The 19,422-nt window shown below is 42.2% G+C and overlaps 1 protein-coding gene across 1 annotated transcript; it reads left to right on the top strand.

Moving 5' to 3' along the window:
- The first annotated feature begins 5,197 nt into the window (after window positions 1-5,197).
- Window positions 5,198-19,375, top strand: LOC125740710 (desmoglein-2-like). Its single transcript, XM_049012242.1, has 14 exons — window positions 5,198-5,434; window positions 6,492-6,611; window positions 10,251-10,406; window positions 10,495-10,636; window positions 10,827-10,993; window positions 11,211-11,345; window positions 12,198-12,383; window positions 12,497-12,756; window positions 12,890-13,035; window positions 13,236-13,457; window positions 13,766-13,993; window positions 14,235-14,353; window positions 15,558-15,875; window positions 16,666-19,375. The coding sequence occupies exons 1-14, from the start codon at window positions 5,381-5,383 to the stop codon at window positions 17,668-17,670; spliced, it is 3,258 nt and encodes a 1,085-aa protein (XP_048868199.1). The 5' UTR covers window positions 5,198-5,380; the 3' UTR covers window positions 17,671-19,375.
- The last annotated feature ends 47 nt before the right edge of the window (window positions 19,376-19,422 follow it).

The following is a 19,422-nucleotide window of genomic DNA, read 5'->3' as shown; positions in this document are numbered from 1 at the left end:
GGGAACCGTGATGCTAGTCCAGAACAGAAAGCAGGCGGCCCACCCGCACATTTAAAAAAATGCAACATCAAGTAAAAACGCCAATAACGTTGTTCCGCCAATAATCCTAATAATGTTTTATATTAGGATTACAGTATTTTGGAATTCCTGCTGTTTCTAAATTTAATAATAGATCGACTGGTGACTAATGCCAGGCACAAACCCAAGCAAAACCTTATTTTTAGTTGATAACATACTGCTTTTAGGTATAATTTCTACCTGGGAGGGACCCGATAGTCTCAGGGACTATATCGGGCAAAGAGGGGGGTGGGTATGTAACATAAAGTTACATGTCAGCTTGAAGGTCCGGAACACCCACCTCTCAAAAAGTCTCTATACAGCCCTGCTCCGGCACATTGTTATTATATAATGGGTAGGTTCACTGTGAAAGACAAAAGCTAAATGTTCTACTAGTGGGATGCAAACAGCCGACAACTGTTATTACTGCGTAAGACAACAAGGCATAAGGCCGTGTCCAAGAACAGCAAGAAGGCTTTGCATGGAATGTAGTCTTTGCCAGGAGAGAGATAAAGAGGCAACTCTTAACAGCGGCTTTGGGGGGGGTTTAAATATTCAGGCTGCCCCTGAAAGTGCGTGTAATTTCAGGTGACAGGGGTATTGACATCCTGATAGCCGGAGTTCTGCATATGAGGTCGTTCCAGAACACAGACTAATAGCTAATAGCTAAACATGCAGGTTCTGTGATTTCATCTATCCGCTTCGTGTTGCTGGAACACATGTTTGCAGAAGGACAGCCGCAAGTTTTCTTTGTGGTCGAACAGAATCGTACCTGTGTAAGTTACATCCTTAAGGGAGCAACTCTGAGCTCCATTATTTGCGGTGAATTACCCTGCCTCGTTTCGTTGTTGCACAAAAACCATCCCTTCTGAATGATCGTCCAATAAACTCGTCAGAAACTTGATGCCACTTTGTATCAAGCTCGTGACACTGTGGTATTGTGGATTATCTTTGAACAGGCAGCATGAGACAACATAAAACACCCTTCGAGAACAAAAAAAAAAGTCTGACAATGACAAGCCTTAGCTGATCATGCAGATTCCTGCTCTGATGCAGAGATGTGCACCTGCAAACTTGACTTGTTTTTCTTTTCCCTCTTTAGAATGTGGTTTGATAGTGTACTGTGCAGAAGTCTTAGGCAGCCAAAGAAAATGACATGTAAATGACCTTCATAATGGTGTAAGACTATGATATTATGCCTGTCACAGTGTGTTAGCTTAGCTGTTTCAAAACCTCTACCAAAATCACCCCATTATTTCCAGCATGCATACAACACACCCATGTATTTTTTGACTCGACCACTAGCACACCTCGTGTAGATAATCAATATGTCATCGATTTATTTAACAAATTAAATTAGTTAAGTGGGTTGGTGGTGAAATTTAATAAACACATGGAATGGCTGAGGTTCCCCTGAGGAGAGGTTTGGGAACTGAAGCGATGTTCATCCGGCCGTCCAACAAGATATCAGTAACTTTTTGGAGAACAGAAGGAATTTTTACTAGTTTTTTATTGTTACTCTTAATTTGCACATGTTCCAATGCTAAATTCTGTTTTTGTTCTGAGCGAATGCGCCCTTATTATCCAGATAAGCAGCTTTAAACATTTCTTTTGACTGTCTAAGACTTTCACACAGTGCTGTATGTTTTGCTTGATGCCTTGCATTGATGTCTTCCTGCTATGTGTCACTGGGGTGTGTTCAATAAACAGGATATTGTTCAGAATTCCATTGTAGAGTCTCTGTGGGTTACGAGATGTTGGAGTGAGTGACATGTGTTAATGAAACAATCACAGGTGTGTTTGCACTCTGGCCATCCTCCAGTACACCCCCCCCATACACACACTGACTCTGTGCTTCATCAGAAGAAGAAAACTGAGTCATATGAAAATCATCAAGATGAATGACGTTTGACTCAGGAAAGACCTGTGTGAAAGACATGTATTTGCTTTTTAGTATGAAAGATTGCTTATTCGTTATGGGCATTACCAGGGATGTGTTGCTTTATATATTTACTGTAGGAGTTCATTCAGCCACATTAAGAAGAAACATACTGTAAAACAGGTTTTTCCATTCTGAGGTTTCTAACTACAGCAGGGATTTTCAGGTAGTTTTCTGCTGTTATTTAATGAATAGTATTACAGTAAAGCAGTAAAGTTTAATTTTGCCTGCCTTTGTTGAAGTTTGTGTAGTATGTTGTGTCCACCCATTCCCCAGAGACAAAGCACGGTATTACCAGGCAGGTACCGGATGAGGTGTCTGTGGCCTTTCAGTGAGTGCTGATTAAATCAAGGTTGCTGTGACCCACGGCTAGTGCCAGGAAGTATGGGGGTAAATGTGGAAGGGGAAGATGCTGCCTGGAGCTCATGCGCACACACACACACACAGACCTGAACTCATATCTTTGTGGGGACCATCCGTTCATTTCTAAGGGAAAAACCCTAATCCCAGCCATGACGACCTTAACCCCAACCCAGCCCTAACCTTAACCAGAAGTGACCAAACAAAATATGTCTTTTAGCGTTTTTAGTTTTTTTGATTGCAATCACATATTTTTTTATAAAACCCCCCCTTAAATATCCCCTTGTAGGACTGAAAAAAATAGGTCCCTACAACATCAGGCTTTTATGTATATCGGACCCACGAACACACACACAGACGACATGTGGGAAGACACCTGAAAAGTGAGGGAGTCTGCAAACCGTTTAGGGACGTGACCAAACAACCGGAGAACGTGCACTTGTGAACATACTCGTGAACTCCTCGCTGAAACATCTGTCCTATTCGCTCCCCTGTCAAACCACCTGAACCACACCAACAGATATTCATGCTTGAAAATCACCAAAATAATATCCAGAACATATGTCTTTAAGAAGGGGGGGGGGGCAGTGTTTCAGTAATATAGACCAAAAAACACATGCATATTTTGCATGCATTGCGCTGTCAGACTCAAGTCCCCAGACTTGTTCACAGTCAGTTGTGGGAGGTATTGCATGAATTACCCTGTCAAACAACCTAAGCAACTAGCTTAGCTAAATGGGCCGTGAGCTTTTGCATTGTTTCGGATTCCCTCGGTGGATAAATTGGCACGGTAGATGGCTGATATATACTGTAATAACTCATGGAGGATCTATCTGTTCCTGACAGAATGCTTTCATCTTTCCTCTTCTGTGGCTCGTTCTTTCTTCTTCACTCCCATACAGCTGACCTTTGTCTTTGTTTTGTCTTGACTTGGTTAATATTTTTCTAATCTTTGCTGCTGAAGTTACTGTCTACACTATTTGCCACGTTAATGATTTATTTCCAAGGTGCTATGAAATTCAAATGCCCCGGACTAAGAGGCAGGTATACAAGACTGTAATTATCGTGACCCGTGTGTGAAAGTGGGTTTGCCGAATTCCCGGGAACTGTAGCTGATGCAACATGGAGATACACAGCTTTCCGTGAATTTCCTGAATGGAGGTACCGCCCTCCCGGTCTGTCACACCAACCTGGCTTTGGCATGAGTGTGACCAACGAAACACTGTCGTCAGTCTCAGCCGTGTGGCTTGGAAACACCCAGTTTATTCATGTCAAAACATTCCAGGCAAGTGTCCCCCCCCCCCCACCACGCAACCTCAAAACATCCTCCTTTTTTCGAAATGGGTAGATATTGGGATCTCACCATCATTTTTTGCTAAGATTAGCTAGATATAATTAGATATTTTGTCAGGGTGGTTATCACTGTCTCCAGCTAGCACATCGGGGGAAGAAATGAATTCTTACCAAATGGACTCCAGGATAAATGGCTGGGAGATGATTAGATAGATAGATAGATAGATAGATAGATAGATAGATAGATAGATTAGATAGATAGATAGATAGATAGATAGATAGATAGATAGATAGATAGATAGATAGATAGATAGATAGATAGATAGGTGGGTGGGTGGATGGATGGATGGATGGATAGATGGATGGAACCATTGCTTAATCCTATAAGGATCTACTAATATAACTTTAATATAGTCCTGTACATCTATCTTAAGATGCATGTGAAGACCAGCGCTGTTGGTCATTTTAGTTGCTTTGCACAGTGGTTCCTGAAGTTTCCCTTCAACACCCCACTTTATTCAGCTGAGTCCGGACAGGGAAACGATTTTATATCCGAGCAGAGAACTGAGAGGCAGCCGCTTGCCCGACGCTTCTGCTAAATCCGAAGTACAGATCCACGGATCAGTGACTTTATATCGCCGCTGCATATCCCAAACCCCCATCACCCAGCTCCCTCAGAGGTTGAAATCTAGATTGGGCTCTTTTGATGTGCACTTCAGACACACACACCCACAAAACATATCTAGATAACGTTTTTTGTTTTTTACATGTAAATAATAATATTACTAATAGAAACGTATTGGCGTTGACCATGGCTGTAGGATTTAGCTAAATATCCTGATGTTTGTAAAACGAACAATAGCCGAGAGTATTTATGGATAAAACTGTTGAATAAAAGCGAATTAGCTCTCCAAGACCTGTTGCTATTTAAAACATATACTGGATCCTGAATCACGCTGCAGAGTGCTGGTGGTACCGCGATTTCCTGAAACGGTCCTTGGCAGATAGGGTCCCTCCTCACATGAATGTCAGCTTCCCCAGTGAAGTTTAGCGGGAGGGCGAGTCACCCGCAGTCCGCCTGGCGCTTCTCTCTCGGCGGGCGCTTCCCTCTTGGCTACTTGGGGATTTAAAATAAATTAAATTGCCCCCTTCGCGTTTCACAGTTAATTTATACATTATTCATGTGGATCACGATGGACATTTAAATAACCAATGGCAAAAACAAAACAATAGACCCTACTGAAACATGGTTAAGTGTTATAGGCCTATAGTTAAAACTCTATCTTTATTGGAAAAACGGACACAGAGAGTTCAATATATTCCTTGACACTTTTCTTTGAAAATACATCATGTTTGCGTGTGGGGCGACTTTGCTTTCGTTTTCTTCTTTTCCTGCCAGTGTCCTGCCTTCAGTCACAGGTACAGTGCTGTACAGGGCTGATAGTGCGGAGTGAAACCCGAGCCCCGCATACACAGGTCGCCGGCCGCCCTATTACCGCTCCGCCGGTAGCTGTTCCTCACTCCCCGCCCCTACCAGCCTATCACAGGGACCCGCCTAGAACCTCCTCTCCCACTTCACTTCTTATTTCTCACTTCATGCTGGAGACATCTCTTTCTGTTTTTTTGTGATTTATTAAAGCAAACCACGGGGTTTATCTTACTAATTCCGAGGTCTGTCTTAATCCTTAGACTGACGGCTGCAGGTATCTGCGCCCCGCAGGCTGGTTTGTAATGGCTCGTGTTCTCCTCGCAAATATCTTGCTGCTCCCGCTTTTGCTGTTAACGGTGAGTAGGCGCAGGTCTCGGCGCTTGCGGTATATTTCACCTTTAGATCGCGTTACGGTGCTATTTCGTGGCTTTTGACTAGTTTTCACTGGTGGGCCGTATATTAATGTCGAAGTTTCGACCCGATCGCCAGTCTCTCAACTTATGATCACGCTAGAAAAATATACAAGAGGTCTAGTTAATTCAGTGGTTTCACGTCGGGAAAGGTTGATGATACAGACGCGCATATATAAATATGTAATTATATATAATATCTATAATTTTATTAATTAACATATGATGAAGCTTATTTAAAGTATAGGCTACATCAGGCTATTTAATATAGATTCAAATGATTATACAACTTAGTTCACTTTTATATCCATATATTACATATAGCTTTTTAATAATTGTCGAATGTAAGTATTAAATAAGCACAATGTTTAAAATGTAATTAGTTATTTCTGTGCGGCGGTGACCGTGTCCTTGTCATTATGCACTACGCCCATCGCCTCTGCTGTGTTTGGGACTGTGTGCTGGGTAAATATATTACACATGCCGCACTAAAACCCTGCTTACTGTACTTTGGTGGAAAACGCCCGAGGACCGCATGCGTACCATATCACAGCATATACAGGCATATAATAACCGTATTATAAAAAATAATATTTACTCTCCGTTTGAAGTTTATTTTTTTTCTCCACAACCTGTTAGTGGAAATCATTATATGAGATTATGATTGAATAGAAAGTGTTTTCCAATTTATAATAGTGCACTGTTATACTGTTGCATTTTTTTCTTCATTGAACACAAAGTTATAAAGGAAGAACCAACATTAGTACAACTCATAATGGCAGGACTCACAACTGCGGCAACTTTTAAAGTTTTAATTTATTATTAAGGAAGGCAGATGGTTATCGTGGAGGACGTGGATCCATAAAATTGGTATAACGCAGAACAACCGCTTTTAGTGTTTAAATAATTACTGAGGCTGAACATCATCCGCTTTTGTATGTAACCAAGATCGTCCCAAACGCTGTGGTACAAAGCCATGTGTTTCTCGGTGTTTTCCTGGAAGGTTTTAAAGTGCGAGGCTGACGCCGAGGGGCCTAAACTAAGCAGGAAAAAAAGAGAGTGGATTATTCCCCCAAAGACACTCATGGAAAACAAGGATTACAGAGGAGAAATTATCGCTAAGGTAAGAATTCCTCCCTCGCTATCTATTCCTTGATAAAGATCTACGTTAATATCGCATGTTCTAACATGATGGCAGCCTATGTCTTCATCCTTTCGTTTTATGTTGTAGGCCACCCATTAATTCTGCGATGAATTAGCAGTGATTCATCCGAATATAATTTATTTCTTTACCTAATGTGCATCACCCGTCGCGATAGTACATAACTACACCCGTTGCTTGCCCAGAATGCATTTTCGTTTTGGGCCCAAGACTTAAATGGCGTTCGTGTCCCGGATGTAAGCCTACTTAATTCTCTTGGGGTATTTAGCCATGGGACCCTTGGCAGAGAAGGCTCGTCCTGTCCTTGATGTGAAAAGCTGGTTGCCCTTTGGGATGCTGGGAATTCCACTAACACTTACTTGGTTTATTTCTTAAGGAAATAACTTAAGGAAGTTATTGATTACATTTGTGGATTTAATTAGCACATAAGAAATGGGGGATTAACCAGGGGTTGGGTGGTTTCAGGTACAGAGTGGGGGGTCCTCAATAAGCCGTTCTATAGGTCAACATTGGTTGTATTAGCACAACTATAAACCACTCTTTAACCTTAGTTTATTAGCTATCATAGTATTTATTATCACAATCTTTAAGTTGCAGTATGTTAATTTGTGGGCAGGATGTGTTACCACAATATATAATAGACTAAAAAAATGTTATGGAAAAAAAGTAATTTTTATTAGATATGGTATTGTACATATTCATACTACTTTACTTTTTAAAATTGTAATTGTAATGCAAATGAAACTTAAAAATGCATCAAAATGGCTCATCGTCACCACTTGTAATATTCTTGCTAATTCGTTTGTAATGTCCCTGTAAAGATGCATTAAAATACCAAGTTATTCACAGATTGCTTCTGGTCTTACCTCTAGCAGCGTAGCTAGTAGGTGACGTTTTGGCTGCAGCAATTAGCAAAATAAGTCAAAATATAAAAATGCAGGACCGAAATCAAGGTGTCAAGCATTACGTTTACATGCACTGCCAAGTCGAGCACAGTTATAGCTCGACTACGCCATTTAATCGGACTGCTGCCTTTGACCCAGTATGCGCGGGAGGGGAGTCGATGTATTGACCGAAGTACAATCAAACCTCGGTTTGCGAGTAACTTGGTTTGCGAATGTTTTGCAAGACGAGCAAAAAAATGAAATAAATTATAACTTGATAAACGAGCGAGGTCTTGCAATATGAGCCCGTATACGCGTCGTGTGCACGTCACGTGATCTGAGCCGATAGTTATTCTCTCTTAACGTTCACATTTTTTTATTTGTGTCCAAGTGTAGTGACTTTTTTAGTAACGGTATTGGAACAATGATCCCCATCAAGAAAAAGAAGAAGGAGGTGATTACGGTGGAGGTTAAGAAGGAACTAAATAGCCCTTGTTGTGTTCTTATTGTTAATGTTAATGTTACCTTTCCTTATTGGCGCGCGTGTGTTTGCCAGTTTCTTGTGTGTATCCGGTCCGATCCTCGTGTGTATTTAACTTACGTAAATCTTCCACTGTCCCATCTTACAGTTAGGGTGACCAGATTTTCCATGTCGGGGAGCACAGTTTGATCTAGGACAGGATTTGTAAACTACCATTTAAATAAAAAGCACATAGATTTCACTTAAGCACTGAGTTCTTGCTGTTTGCTGATTGGACAGTCTCCTATAATAATGCATGTATCACTAATATTAATGTGAAACAGCTGAATTAATCTTTCAATCAAGCAAACAAACCGAAGCACAAGAATAACTGAACGATTTAGTGAAGCACAGGAGCCTTTCGGGTTTTAATGCAGTTCGTAAAATCTGAAGTAGCTCAAAGTGTCCTCCCTGACATGGATTATCTGGTCACCCTACTTACAGTTCAGCGTCTGACATCCTTGTGTTTTTTTGTTTGTTATTGGTTCGCTGCTCGCTGGGTGCCTAACCTAGTCCTTTTCAGGACCGCTAATAAAGAGCATGTTCTCCCCGTCAAGTTTTCGTATCTGTTCCCGCGATGCTTCGGTCCGCCCGACACCACAGTATTTTTACTTTATATTTTGTATTAATCATATAAATATTTTTGGGTTGTGGAACCAATTATTTGAGTTTCCATTATTTATTATGGGAAAATTTGCTTTGATATACAAGTGCTTTGGATTACGAATTATGCTCGCAATCCGAGGTTTTACTGTATGTCCAAATCCGTTACAGTAGGAAATATCGCTCCTTTCAGCTTGTTAGTGTTGTACTTTTTCTGGCTGACCTATTGTATCACAGACATAAAAAAAATAATTAAATTAATAATTTTAGGTGCGTGGACAAATGTGACACAATCTTTAACTGCGATCTGGTCGGAAAAACAGATACGACTAGATCATCATAGCGTAACAGGAAATACCGTATTTTGTATAATATACTGATAGCATAGTACTGGAATTTTTTTAGATATTTCAATGTGATTTAGCTGTAATGGTGCGATTGGACATAAGGAGATGGAACTGCGTTCGGGCAAGATGTGATTGGACATAAGGAGGTGGAACTGCTTTCAGACAAGATATGATTGGACATAAGGAGGTGGAACTGCGTTCGGGCAAGATGTGATTGGACATAAGGAGGTGGAACTGCACTCTGGCAAGGTGTGATTGGACATAAGGAGGCAGTGTTGAGCTCGGGCAAGGTGCAAATGGACATAAGGAGGAGGAACTGGCATCTACCAGGCTCTGTCTACATTTAAAGCCTGAGCTAGGCCTTTACAAGGTGTCTGGTTTTAATGAAATTGAATGAAAATATGCTAGTTAAACTAGGACCGGAAAACTCCCATTTTCCCAAGGCTTCCAAAGCCCATTTTATGGATGGTGAAACCATCAGCATTAGCCTACTACTGTCTTAAGTGAAAAATAAAATAAAAAGGAGACAATATTATATAACCCAGTTTTATTTTGCTAACCACAGGAAAGAAATGCCCGCAGCAACAACAAAAAAGTCATCTAAATTTTGGCGTGAAATTAAAATATTAAACGATTGACATTAGACAGCTGGCATGGGCTTATGTACATAAAATAGCTTATAACCTAAAAAAGTAACATCCAAGCAGTTTAATACTAACTTCGGCTTAATTTGTCTAGTTTTAATTTTTCGCAGCATCATACTGTCTATACACTATATTTTGGCATGAGGTATTTTTACGGTAGTTTCCAAAGCAATGTTGGATGAATGAGTGTTATTCTGGTATCACGGAGGGAGGGGTCCCCACAGTAAAAATCCAAGCCAGAGTTTCCAGAGACCCTTGCTTTCGGAATTTACTGTATTGCTGGATTCTTCTTCTGATTCACATATTATTTCACTAGATTTCTTGCTGGTCAGTTAGTTTCAACCATTCTAGCTAGCTCAATTAATTTGTGGAAGTCTGCCCCTAGTGGCAGATCCCATATTCTACATTTAGCAGCTAAGGCCATTAAGCAAAACCATACTGGAGACACGTGTTAGTTAACTATTATTTGCCTACAGAAATCTTCAAAAATTGGAACAAGGATTTTTGTCATTGAATATGTAAATATTTAAAAAATTTGAATTTTATTTTGTTGTTGGGGAGGGCTGCTGTGCTCCTGATGTAATATTTTTTTTTTCTCACAGATTCGATCTGATGAGCAAAGGAATCATACGATTAGATACTTCTTGGAAGGAGTAGGGGCTGACAGGGACCCTGTTGGTTTATTCATCGTGGATCCGCAAAACGGCGATGTCAAAGTCACAAAGATTTTGGATAGAGAAAAAGGATCGGTGTTCCATGTAAGTGCTCACTTTCTAATGTGTACTGCCTACATGTGAGTTTACAGTCTGGAGATGAGTGCCTTTATGGATGCTTTTTGCGTTCCAGCTCTTGGGAATCGCGAAATTCCAAAACGAGACTAAAGCAGAGAAAGACATTGCATTGCGTTTCATAGTAGCAGACGAAAACGACTGTGCGCCACAATTTATTTTCTCCCCAAATGGAGAAGTCTACGAGTCAAGCCCTGAAGGTCTGTTACTGAATTATCTTTACTTTATGCTGTGAATTTGGTTCAAGGCTAAATACCTTTCTGAATTAAAACATACACTTAATTTATAAAAAGTTTTCTTATTTAGTTTGGTAACATTTTTGGACCAGCACTTTTGTGTATGAAGTGTTCACAGATCTCATCCATCTCATCCATCCATCATCCATTCTAGCCACGTACATCTTGAACTTGACGGCGACAGATGCTGATGATCCAAAAACGCTGAATTCAAAGATTTCGTACAGCATCATTCAACAAAACCCGGGCGGGGAAAGCATGTTCTACATCAAAGCCTCCAGCGGCCAGATTTACGTTCGATTACCCACCCTTGACAGAGAAGTATGTCTGCAAGCTGTCCGCTTTCCTGACGCTTTGTGTACCTACTTGCAGGCCCTTTTGAACGTTGGCTTTGATTCCCAGTGTGATTTACTTTCACTTTTGCTTTTGAGTTTTGTTGTGTGAAACTCTGAAGCCTATCATTGGTAACCATGCAAACAAATGGTTACACCGTTGTTGTCGTCGTCCTTTAATTTCGTGTTTTTGTTTCCTCATACAGACAGTGGACTCTTACAGTTTAGTGATAAAAGCCACAGATTTGGACGGGGATGCTGGAGGAAATACTGCAACCACCACCATTGTGATTAAGATTCTCGACATCAATGATAACATACCAACGCTGGAGAAGGAGTTTGTAAGATAGATTAATTCAATTTGTTTGTAAGAAGCAGTTTCGTTTGTGGGTGTGACTGTTCCATCAGTGTAATTTCCAGGTTCGGCTGGAAAAACAAAATTTGTTTTGAAATTTTTTATAATTAAAATTGCAAACAGTTGGGAACAGTTGTAAACCGAAGAAATGGCGTTATTTCTGTTGACATGTCTGACAAAACCGAAAAGATGCTTATTTGCACATGGTAAGAATAAACATGTAAAATACATCGAAATTCAAAACTTAGACTGCATCACAACAAACATTTTGAACTAAATTCCATGTTCTCAACTACCAAGTACGGTCGCATGTCGATAGTAATAAACACCTTTTGTATTAGTTATTTTTTATAGTCCGTCTGAAGTTCCTGGTGCTTTAAGTGCTACAGGGAGACTAACTTGCAAAAGCTGTTTCTGCTCTGCTCTTGGGAACAGATGGGCTGTTGAACAGTAAAACAGTCAGATGATGGTGTCTCAAATGAGTTAACATGTTGGATGTGTTTCCAGCAACATGTCCAAGTTCGATATCACAGAGCCAACAGAGAGTCCTAGTCTTATCAACAACTCTCTCTCTGGTGTTGGTGTAATTTTATGGGAAACCAAAGTGTTCCCAGACTACTGATATGGGAGGGTAAATAGCACTCACCATAACCAGCGCAGCCATAATCAGCATAATGTTTTCCGTGTCGAACATCGACTTGTGAGTTTACGTCAAGAAATGTATTGATTCATTCAAAAACGATGTAACCAAATAGCACACAACAAATGTTACAGCCCTAGTCTTGGTCTAATGTAGCTTGCATCTGAGATAGTCAACATTGCCGTTTTGACATTACAGTATGAAGGGAGTGTGGAGGAGAACCTGGCCAATGTGGAAGTGATTAGGATCAAAGCTTTGGATAAAGATCAGGTCAACACTGACAACTGGCTCGCAGTTTTCACTATAGAGTCAGGGAATGAAGCGGACTACTTTAACATCACAACTGACCCAGAAACCAATGAGGGGATATTAATAGTCAAAAAGGTATGGATCGGTACAGTTGACCTAAACATAAAAACATGAAATAGCAACTTCTCGTTAATCTTGTTCTGATTGCATTTGGGTTTGAAGTTGAATAATTTGGGTTTTTTTCTAAGACACTTGATTATGAAGAATTAAAAGAGCTGGACCTTAAGATCTCGGTGTCAAACAAAGCCAAGTACCACGTCTCCACATCGGTGCTTAAGAAGACATACCCCATCAAGATCAAGGTGAAGAATGTGCCGGAGGGCCCCATATTTAAGCCCAGAGTGAAGATCGTTAACGTCTCAGAGGGCACTGAGACCCACATCCACACTGCGATAGTGAAATACCCGGCCGTCGATGGAGATACGTTTGAAATAGCTAAAAATGTCCGGTTAGTAGCATAGCCGTGTTTATGCATGCATGGTACAAGCAACCTCCTTATTCATCATTTTTAAATGTTGACATATTGTTTATGAGTGTCTTTTACATTTTTTAACTTGTTTTCTTTTAAATTCCCAACTCAGGTATGTCAAAGGAAAGGACCCGGACAATTGGCTGGTTATTAATGAAAAAACCGCCGAGATCAAACTTAACAAACTGCCAGACCGAGAGTCTGTGTTCTTGAAAAACGGGACATACTATGCCGAAATCATATGCATGGCGACTACTGGTGCGTTAGTCTTTCTGCTGCTAAACACATGAGGAAGCAGATATGGCATTAAATGAAAACTCTGTTAGGCTAATTGAACTTCATTTTGCTTGAACGGTTGTTAATTTTAATGTGTGTCATTGTATTAATAATAGACAGCATTTTTTGTTGGAACTACCTGAAATAAATGAAGAATCTGAAATGCTTGTGTCCCCTTCTAGGTTTGCACTCCCAAAGTAGCACTGGGACCATAGCCCTGATGGTGGAGGACACCAACGACCACTGTCCAGTCCTGGTCAAAATGCCTCAGACGATGTGCACAGACCACAATGTCATTTACGTCACGGCTATGGACAACGACCTTGAGCCCAATGGCCCACCTTTTGAGTTCACATTACTTCCCGGCAGCACCAAGGAGGCTCTGACGGTGGAACGGATCAACGGTGAGGACGGTTCTGTTGACGTATTTGCTGTTCGCTTGTTTTAAGACGAATGAGCTGTTGAAGGAAGATGATTGACATAACGCTTGCAGAGATTTGTTTTTACTATTATTATTATTATTATTATTATTATTCTTTTATGAACAGATCTGCATGTGGTTGCCATTACCATTTCCATGAGTATCTAAAAGTGCTATATGTTTTCCAAAGCATCTGACCATATGGGTTGCACAAACTCATAGCCTAATTTACATGAACTTTATGGACAAGCTCCTTAGCGGTACAGGAAACCCGTGGCATTTCTCGTGCAGATACCACAGCTGTCCTCCGGGCCACGAAGTCCCTGTGGCCAGGCACCTACCAGGTGGCACTGGAAGTTCGGGACCAGCAGGGGAAGGCTTGCAGCCAAGCTCAAGTTGTGAACTTCCAGGTGTGCACATGTGCTAAGGATGGCATGTGTGCCAGCACACAGAAGTCCTCCGCTGTGTTCGGGCCGTCGGCCATCGTCCTTTTCCTCTTGGGGTTGCTTTTACTTCTACGTGAGTAACGAAACATCCAGTTGCTGTTCCTTTGCAGAATGGTTTCTCGTGGCTAGTGCCTCGTGGTTAGTTTCCATTATTTCAGCCATTCTTCACCATAAAAACACTCATATCCATCCACTTCAGTCTACGTAAATATTTAGACTTCGAAGTGTGATGCTTGATAGGGAAATGTCAACATATTTTACTGCATTGAAGTAAAAGTGGTGTGTGGCTGAAGCCATCTCTGATGTGCCCGCAGTCGTCCCTCTCCTGCTGCTGTTCTGTGCCTGCAGCACTAAGGGGCACTTTCTCGACATTCCCTTCGACAGTTTGGCACCCCTGAGCTTGGGAAACACGGAAAGAATTGGGGAGGATAAAGTAAGTGGCCCTCCGTGCTGGTTATGTTGTGAGCATGTTTGGTGACTTTTGGTGTTGTGTTTAAATAGCTTTCAGTCAGCAACGTTGTGGTTTGGGCAAATACAGTAAAACCTTTTGCGAGTAACTTTGTCTGCAAGTGTTTTGCAAGACGAGCACAAATTTTAAATACGTTTTGACTTGATAAACAAGCGAGGTCTTGCAATACGAGTATTATGTATACGCTTTGTCTGCCGAGCATCACGTGATCACAGCTGAGCCGATGGTTCTTCTCTCTGTCATGCTGTAGGATTGTGGGTAATTGTCTCCCATGCTCGGTCTCAGTCAACGTGCCTCACTCATATAGTAAAAATATAGTAGAAAATCACCACCTGAATAAGGGTGTAGTAGTGCAAGCGATGAATATGTTTAACGACAATGCAATGTCATATTTCTGCGACATCGAAAAGGAGGCAAAAGCGGCTGTCATTGGATAGGTTCTTTGTTAAAGTCGCAGAAAAAGAAAAAGATTCCAGTGAACCAAGAGATAGCAGTGATTCCGTTAGTTATAGTGAAAGTCGTCCTACAAAATAACCCTCCTCTCTCTCGTCTCCCTCGCACCATCCATGATTCTTGTCAAAGGTAAAGTGCAGGTTAATTTGTTTTATGTATTTTTACTTTATATTTTGTATTAACCATTTTGATATGAATATTTTTGGGTTGTGGAACGAATCATCCGAGTTGCCATTATTTCTTATGGGAAAATTTGCTTTGGTATACGAGTGCTTTGCATTACAAGCACGTTTCCGGAACGAATTATGCTCGCAAACCAAGGTACTGCTGTATAAGTGATGTGGGAAAAAAAATGTTTTGAGTAACAAAATAGACATAAGTTAACAGAGATAAATTACTGATATTGCTAGTGCTTAAATAGCTTGTAAGACTGCAGTTTTCTCATTGGGTTAAAATACTTCCATACCGGGGCGTCAGAAACATTTTGAATATGGGTGGGGGGGGGGGGGCACTGGCAGGGACTCTGGGACATAACGTAATATTTTATGCTAAATGTGGGGGGGTCCAAACGAATAATTATGAAATGTGAGGGGGACACGTCTCTCTCAGATTTAATGGCGGCGATGCCCATGCTTACCTCTGGGTGGCGCCATTTGTTTTGTGCCAATTTGTATTTATCAATGCTTTGGTAATGTGTCCTGTGTTCCCTCTACAGGCGATCCCACTTCTGCAACAGACTATGGAGATTGACCACCCTCTGGGTGCAATAAAGAAGCACACAGTGACAGGGTTAGGGGCAGGGATTTCGGGGATGTACGGGGCGGGGTATGCTGGGGGGTTTGGGATGGGGTCAAGCCATGAAATGGCGATGAGCATGAAAAACTACAACCATCTTCAAGCAGAAAGGCTAAGCAAAGGAGAGTTTTGGAGACATAATCTTGGAAATACGTCTCAGGTCTCAGTAGGAATGGCAGAAGATGCCTTCCAAGGGATAGCGCTGTCTGAAGAGTTTCTGCAAGAATACTACAGCCAGGTACGTGACCATAAAAGCGGCTTTTACCTTACAGTGGAGGGGTGTACGCTCGTACGTCTCTGTGGGGTGGGTGTTTGTGTCTGAGTCTGGCAGTTCTCCAGTTTAAATCCCGTGGCTGGCAGAGTTATCATATCCGCCCGTCAGCAAGACTCTTAACCGCAGAAGCTGCTCCAGGCTGCAGGATGAATGGGCGACCTTGTACTCTGACCACAAGCTTCTCCCTCACCTGTATATGCAAGCATCTCACAGACACAGACGAGTACGACGATTGAATTTTGTGGTACTCGCTGCCTGCACGATATCAATAAAGGATTCCATTTCGTAGATCTCCGCTGTCTTTCTGTATCACAGACCAATGCCACTGCGTGTATTTTAGGGGAAAATTACTTCCCTCAAATCCATTTTCAGCCATTGTGTAGCACTGTAAAATGATATTCATTTGAGTTGTAGGAGTTTCTATAACCAGCATCTTCATATTATGTATGGATACGTATTGAAGTAAAATTGATGCTGTTACTGAGGTGGCTGGAACAGTGAACCAAGGAGATTTAAGTAAATCCCGGCAGACTGTAGCTCCGAATCAGCAGCTCGCCCGCCCGCGTCACTCATTGCATTATCTGGATTCTTTTTTCCTGCCGCCCCACTGACCTGACTGCTTTCGATTGTGTATTTTATCAATACAGAATTGTATATTGAAAAGTAAAAAGCAGACAGTGAAATATGTGGCATTTCATGCCTGCAGCAGTAACGTGTGTCTGTGTGTGTTTTTTTTTTTCTTTTCCTTTTATAGAGAGCAAGTCTCGCCCCCATGGAATCAGACCCCCATGCTGATGCTCTGCTGCTTTACGATTATGAAGGGGGCGGGTCCCTCGCAGGCTCTGTGGGCTGCTGTAGCATCCTGGAGGCGGACAATGACCTGGACTTCCTGAACCACCTGGACTCGAAGTTTAAGACCCTGGCTGAGATCTGCACAGGCAAGAGCATTGAGGTGGAGGGGCCAGCGCCCCAGCCCAAGCCTGCCGCCTACCCCCGCCCAAGCCCCGCCCCCAGCCTCACAATGGCTCAGAAAGGATTCGCCACAATGGCAACCGGGACAGAAGCTGGGAGGACTGGTAGCCTCCACATGTCCAGCTCGTCCTCGTCCGCCGTGCTGGAGGAGCAGATGGTGTCGGCCGCAGCAGCGGTGCAGCAAACCGCAGCAACGGTGCAGCAACACGGCGCAGCCCAGCGGACCATGGTGCTCCCGCAGCCGGCCTTCATCCTCCAGCCGCAACCGATGTACATAGCGGCCGCGCCCAGATTGCAGACCGCGCACTACTTGGTGGACCAGGAGGCGGCGCTGCAGGGCATGTACGTGCTGAGTGACACCGTCAAGCCCAGCGGTGTCCTGGCTGGCCCAGTGGCACACGGCACTCTTAGCAAGTCTGGCAAAGTGGTGATCCTGGAACAGGAGGTGAGCGCCGGTCAAGCATCTCAGATAAACCTCGTCCCCGCCGGGACGGCCGCGGCCCAGCAGGTGGTGCTGGTGGAGAGGAGACAGGGCGGCGCGACACAGGCGAACGGGGGCCTGCTGGCCCAAAGTGGCGCCAGGCAGGAGGTGGTCTTCCCCGGTGATACACACCTGCTGTTACCGGAAGGCAAGTCCTTCCTGCTGGAAGCCCGGCAAGGGTCGCCTCTACTGGGAGACGAGGCCGTAGAGTCTCAGGGTGCCCTGAATGCTTTGAGCCAGACAAGTTCTAACAAGCTGGTCGTCCAGGAAAAGGTCTACGTCACCGAGAGGAGCATCCATGGGTGACCAAGGTGACTCGCCGTCCCTAACAATGGAACAGTTACATGTTAAGGAGTATGACCGTCCGCATAAAGAGTTAAACCTCCCGTCCACATCACCTGACTTCTGAACCCGAGACACTGAATTATCACACGAGACTTCAGTCTTCCTCAAAGTCGGGCTCAGTCAGCCGTGTTTGCTTTTCCACTGTATTCAGAAACTCCAGGTGGAAAAGCTCCTGTCCCTACGTCGTTATTGAAATGCACTTTGATTTATTGATGGAGCACAGTAATGCTGTTATTAGCCCCTATTATGAAAAGTCAGGTCATGGTGTATATTGAATAACACCAACCGCTGGATCTGTAGGACGCAAACTGCATTCCTAGTCTAGTTTTCACATGTTCTGAACCACAGTGACAAAATAGGGGTATTAACGGACAGTTTGATCGTTATCTAAATTCGGGTAAATCTATTCATGCGAGCAGACTTAAGCTAAGTTAAGCAAACATGCAAACTGATAAATTGCGTTTTCATTTTTATGGAGCCAGAATTCAACTTAGTTGCAAGGAACAGGAGGACTCTTTGAAACACTGCATACTTGCAGCACGCGTTTCCATCTTTCCGATAAAAGCTTGCTTTTAATATAAGAAGGGCTGTGCGCTGTCTCCCTCTAGTGACAGAACAGAAAATTGCTGCAGATGCCAGCATTCCGCTAACCTGCTTCAAATATTAATCACAAAAATTTGATTTGATGAGTTTTTGGTCCCTGTATATACTGCTGTATTTACCACGTTACTTGTACACTCTGAATTTATGAATGAGTTAATCCCATTTTATGGATTTTACATGCTGAAAACATCCATCCATCCATTTTCTATGCCCATTTATCCTATGCTGAGAACAATATTTCCATAATTTGTGTTCTATAGTTCAACATGATTTTCTATTATTCCTCTATTATGAGGCAATAAAGTCAATGCACTGAATTGTACAATTGATTGAAAATGATCAATCACTGGAATCATCCCAGGATCAAACAGCGATTGCAAGGCTTTCGGTACCTTTGGGTGTTTTGTTTACAGCAGAGATCTTTATTCACAACGGACATGTATTTTTTTCTAAATAGAACATTTAAAAAAAGTCAGACGAAAATGTATCTTGTTTGTTTCGTTCTTTGTAAAGTGCACTTCGTCCCTGAATTCATAGTTAGGTCTTGAACGTTTTGCAAAGTAACAAGGCTGTTGTACGTTGGGTAAATTACCTTGGCTGTGGGTTTTTTATTTCTTTTTATTTTATTAGGTTAAATGTACAATTCAGGAACAGGGCAGGTTGGAAATTATGGAGTGGAGTACAAATGTATTAAAAAAAAATCTCTTCAGTATTCAATCAGAACCATAACCATATTTTTGTACATGTACATTACTCTATTCACTGTGTTCATTGTAAGTGACCTATAATCATTTTTTTTTCTTCTTGTCCCTCTTCATCCATGGTACAAAGGTAATATTTACTATTTACCTTCTGGGTGGTCTTGCATAAAAGGTATTCCTGAAACTGTACACTGGTGCACGGTAAATAACTGTAGATGCCCTATCGCCGGCAATATCGCCGCATGGCCAGTGCATTGTCACCAAACTATAGGCACCTTAGTAAAATCCACCATTGTATGGCAGCAGTCTGCGACGATTTGGATTGAAACGTGTTCTTCAATAAACAGTAAACAGCTGTTAAACGGTGTACGCCTGTCATTGTGATGCGCACTCGGCCGGTACAGTGCAT

The sequence above is a fragment of the Brienomyrus brachyistius genome, chromosome 4 (assembly GCF_023856365.1).
Source record: "Brienomyrus brachyistius isolate T26 chromosome 4, BBRACH_0.4, whole genome shotgun sequence".
Taxonomy (NCBI): Eukaryota; Metazoa; Chordata; class Actinopteri; order Osteoglossiformes; family Mormyridae; genus Brienomyrus; species Brienomyrus brachyistius.
This window is presented reverse-complemented; position numbering and strand designations above follow the sequence as displayed.

What these genes read in the sequence shown, in the direction of transcription:
- LOC125740710 (XM_049012242.1), top strand. Translation starts at nt 5,381, where the DNA reads ATGGCTCGTGTTCTCCTCGCAAATATCTTGCTGCTCCCGCTTTTGCTG. An exon ending in GAGGAGAAATTATCGCTAAG is followed by an intron (nt 6,612 to 10,250) that starts GTAAGAATTCCT and finishes TTTTTCTCACAG; the next exon opens with ATTCGATCTGATGAGCAAAG. An exon ending in TACCCACCCTTGACAGAGAA is followed by an intron (nt 10,994 to 11,210) that starts GTATGTCTGCAA and finishes TTCCTCATACAG; the next exon opens with ACAGTGGACTCTTACAGTTT.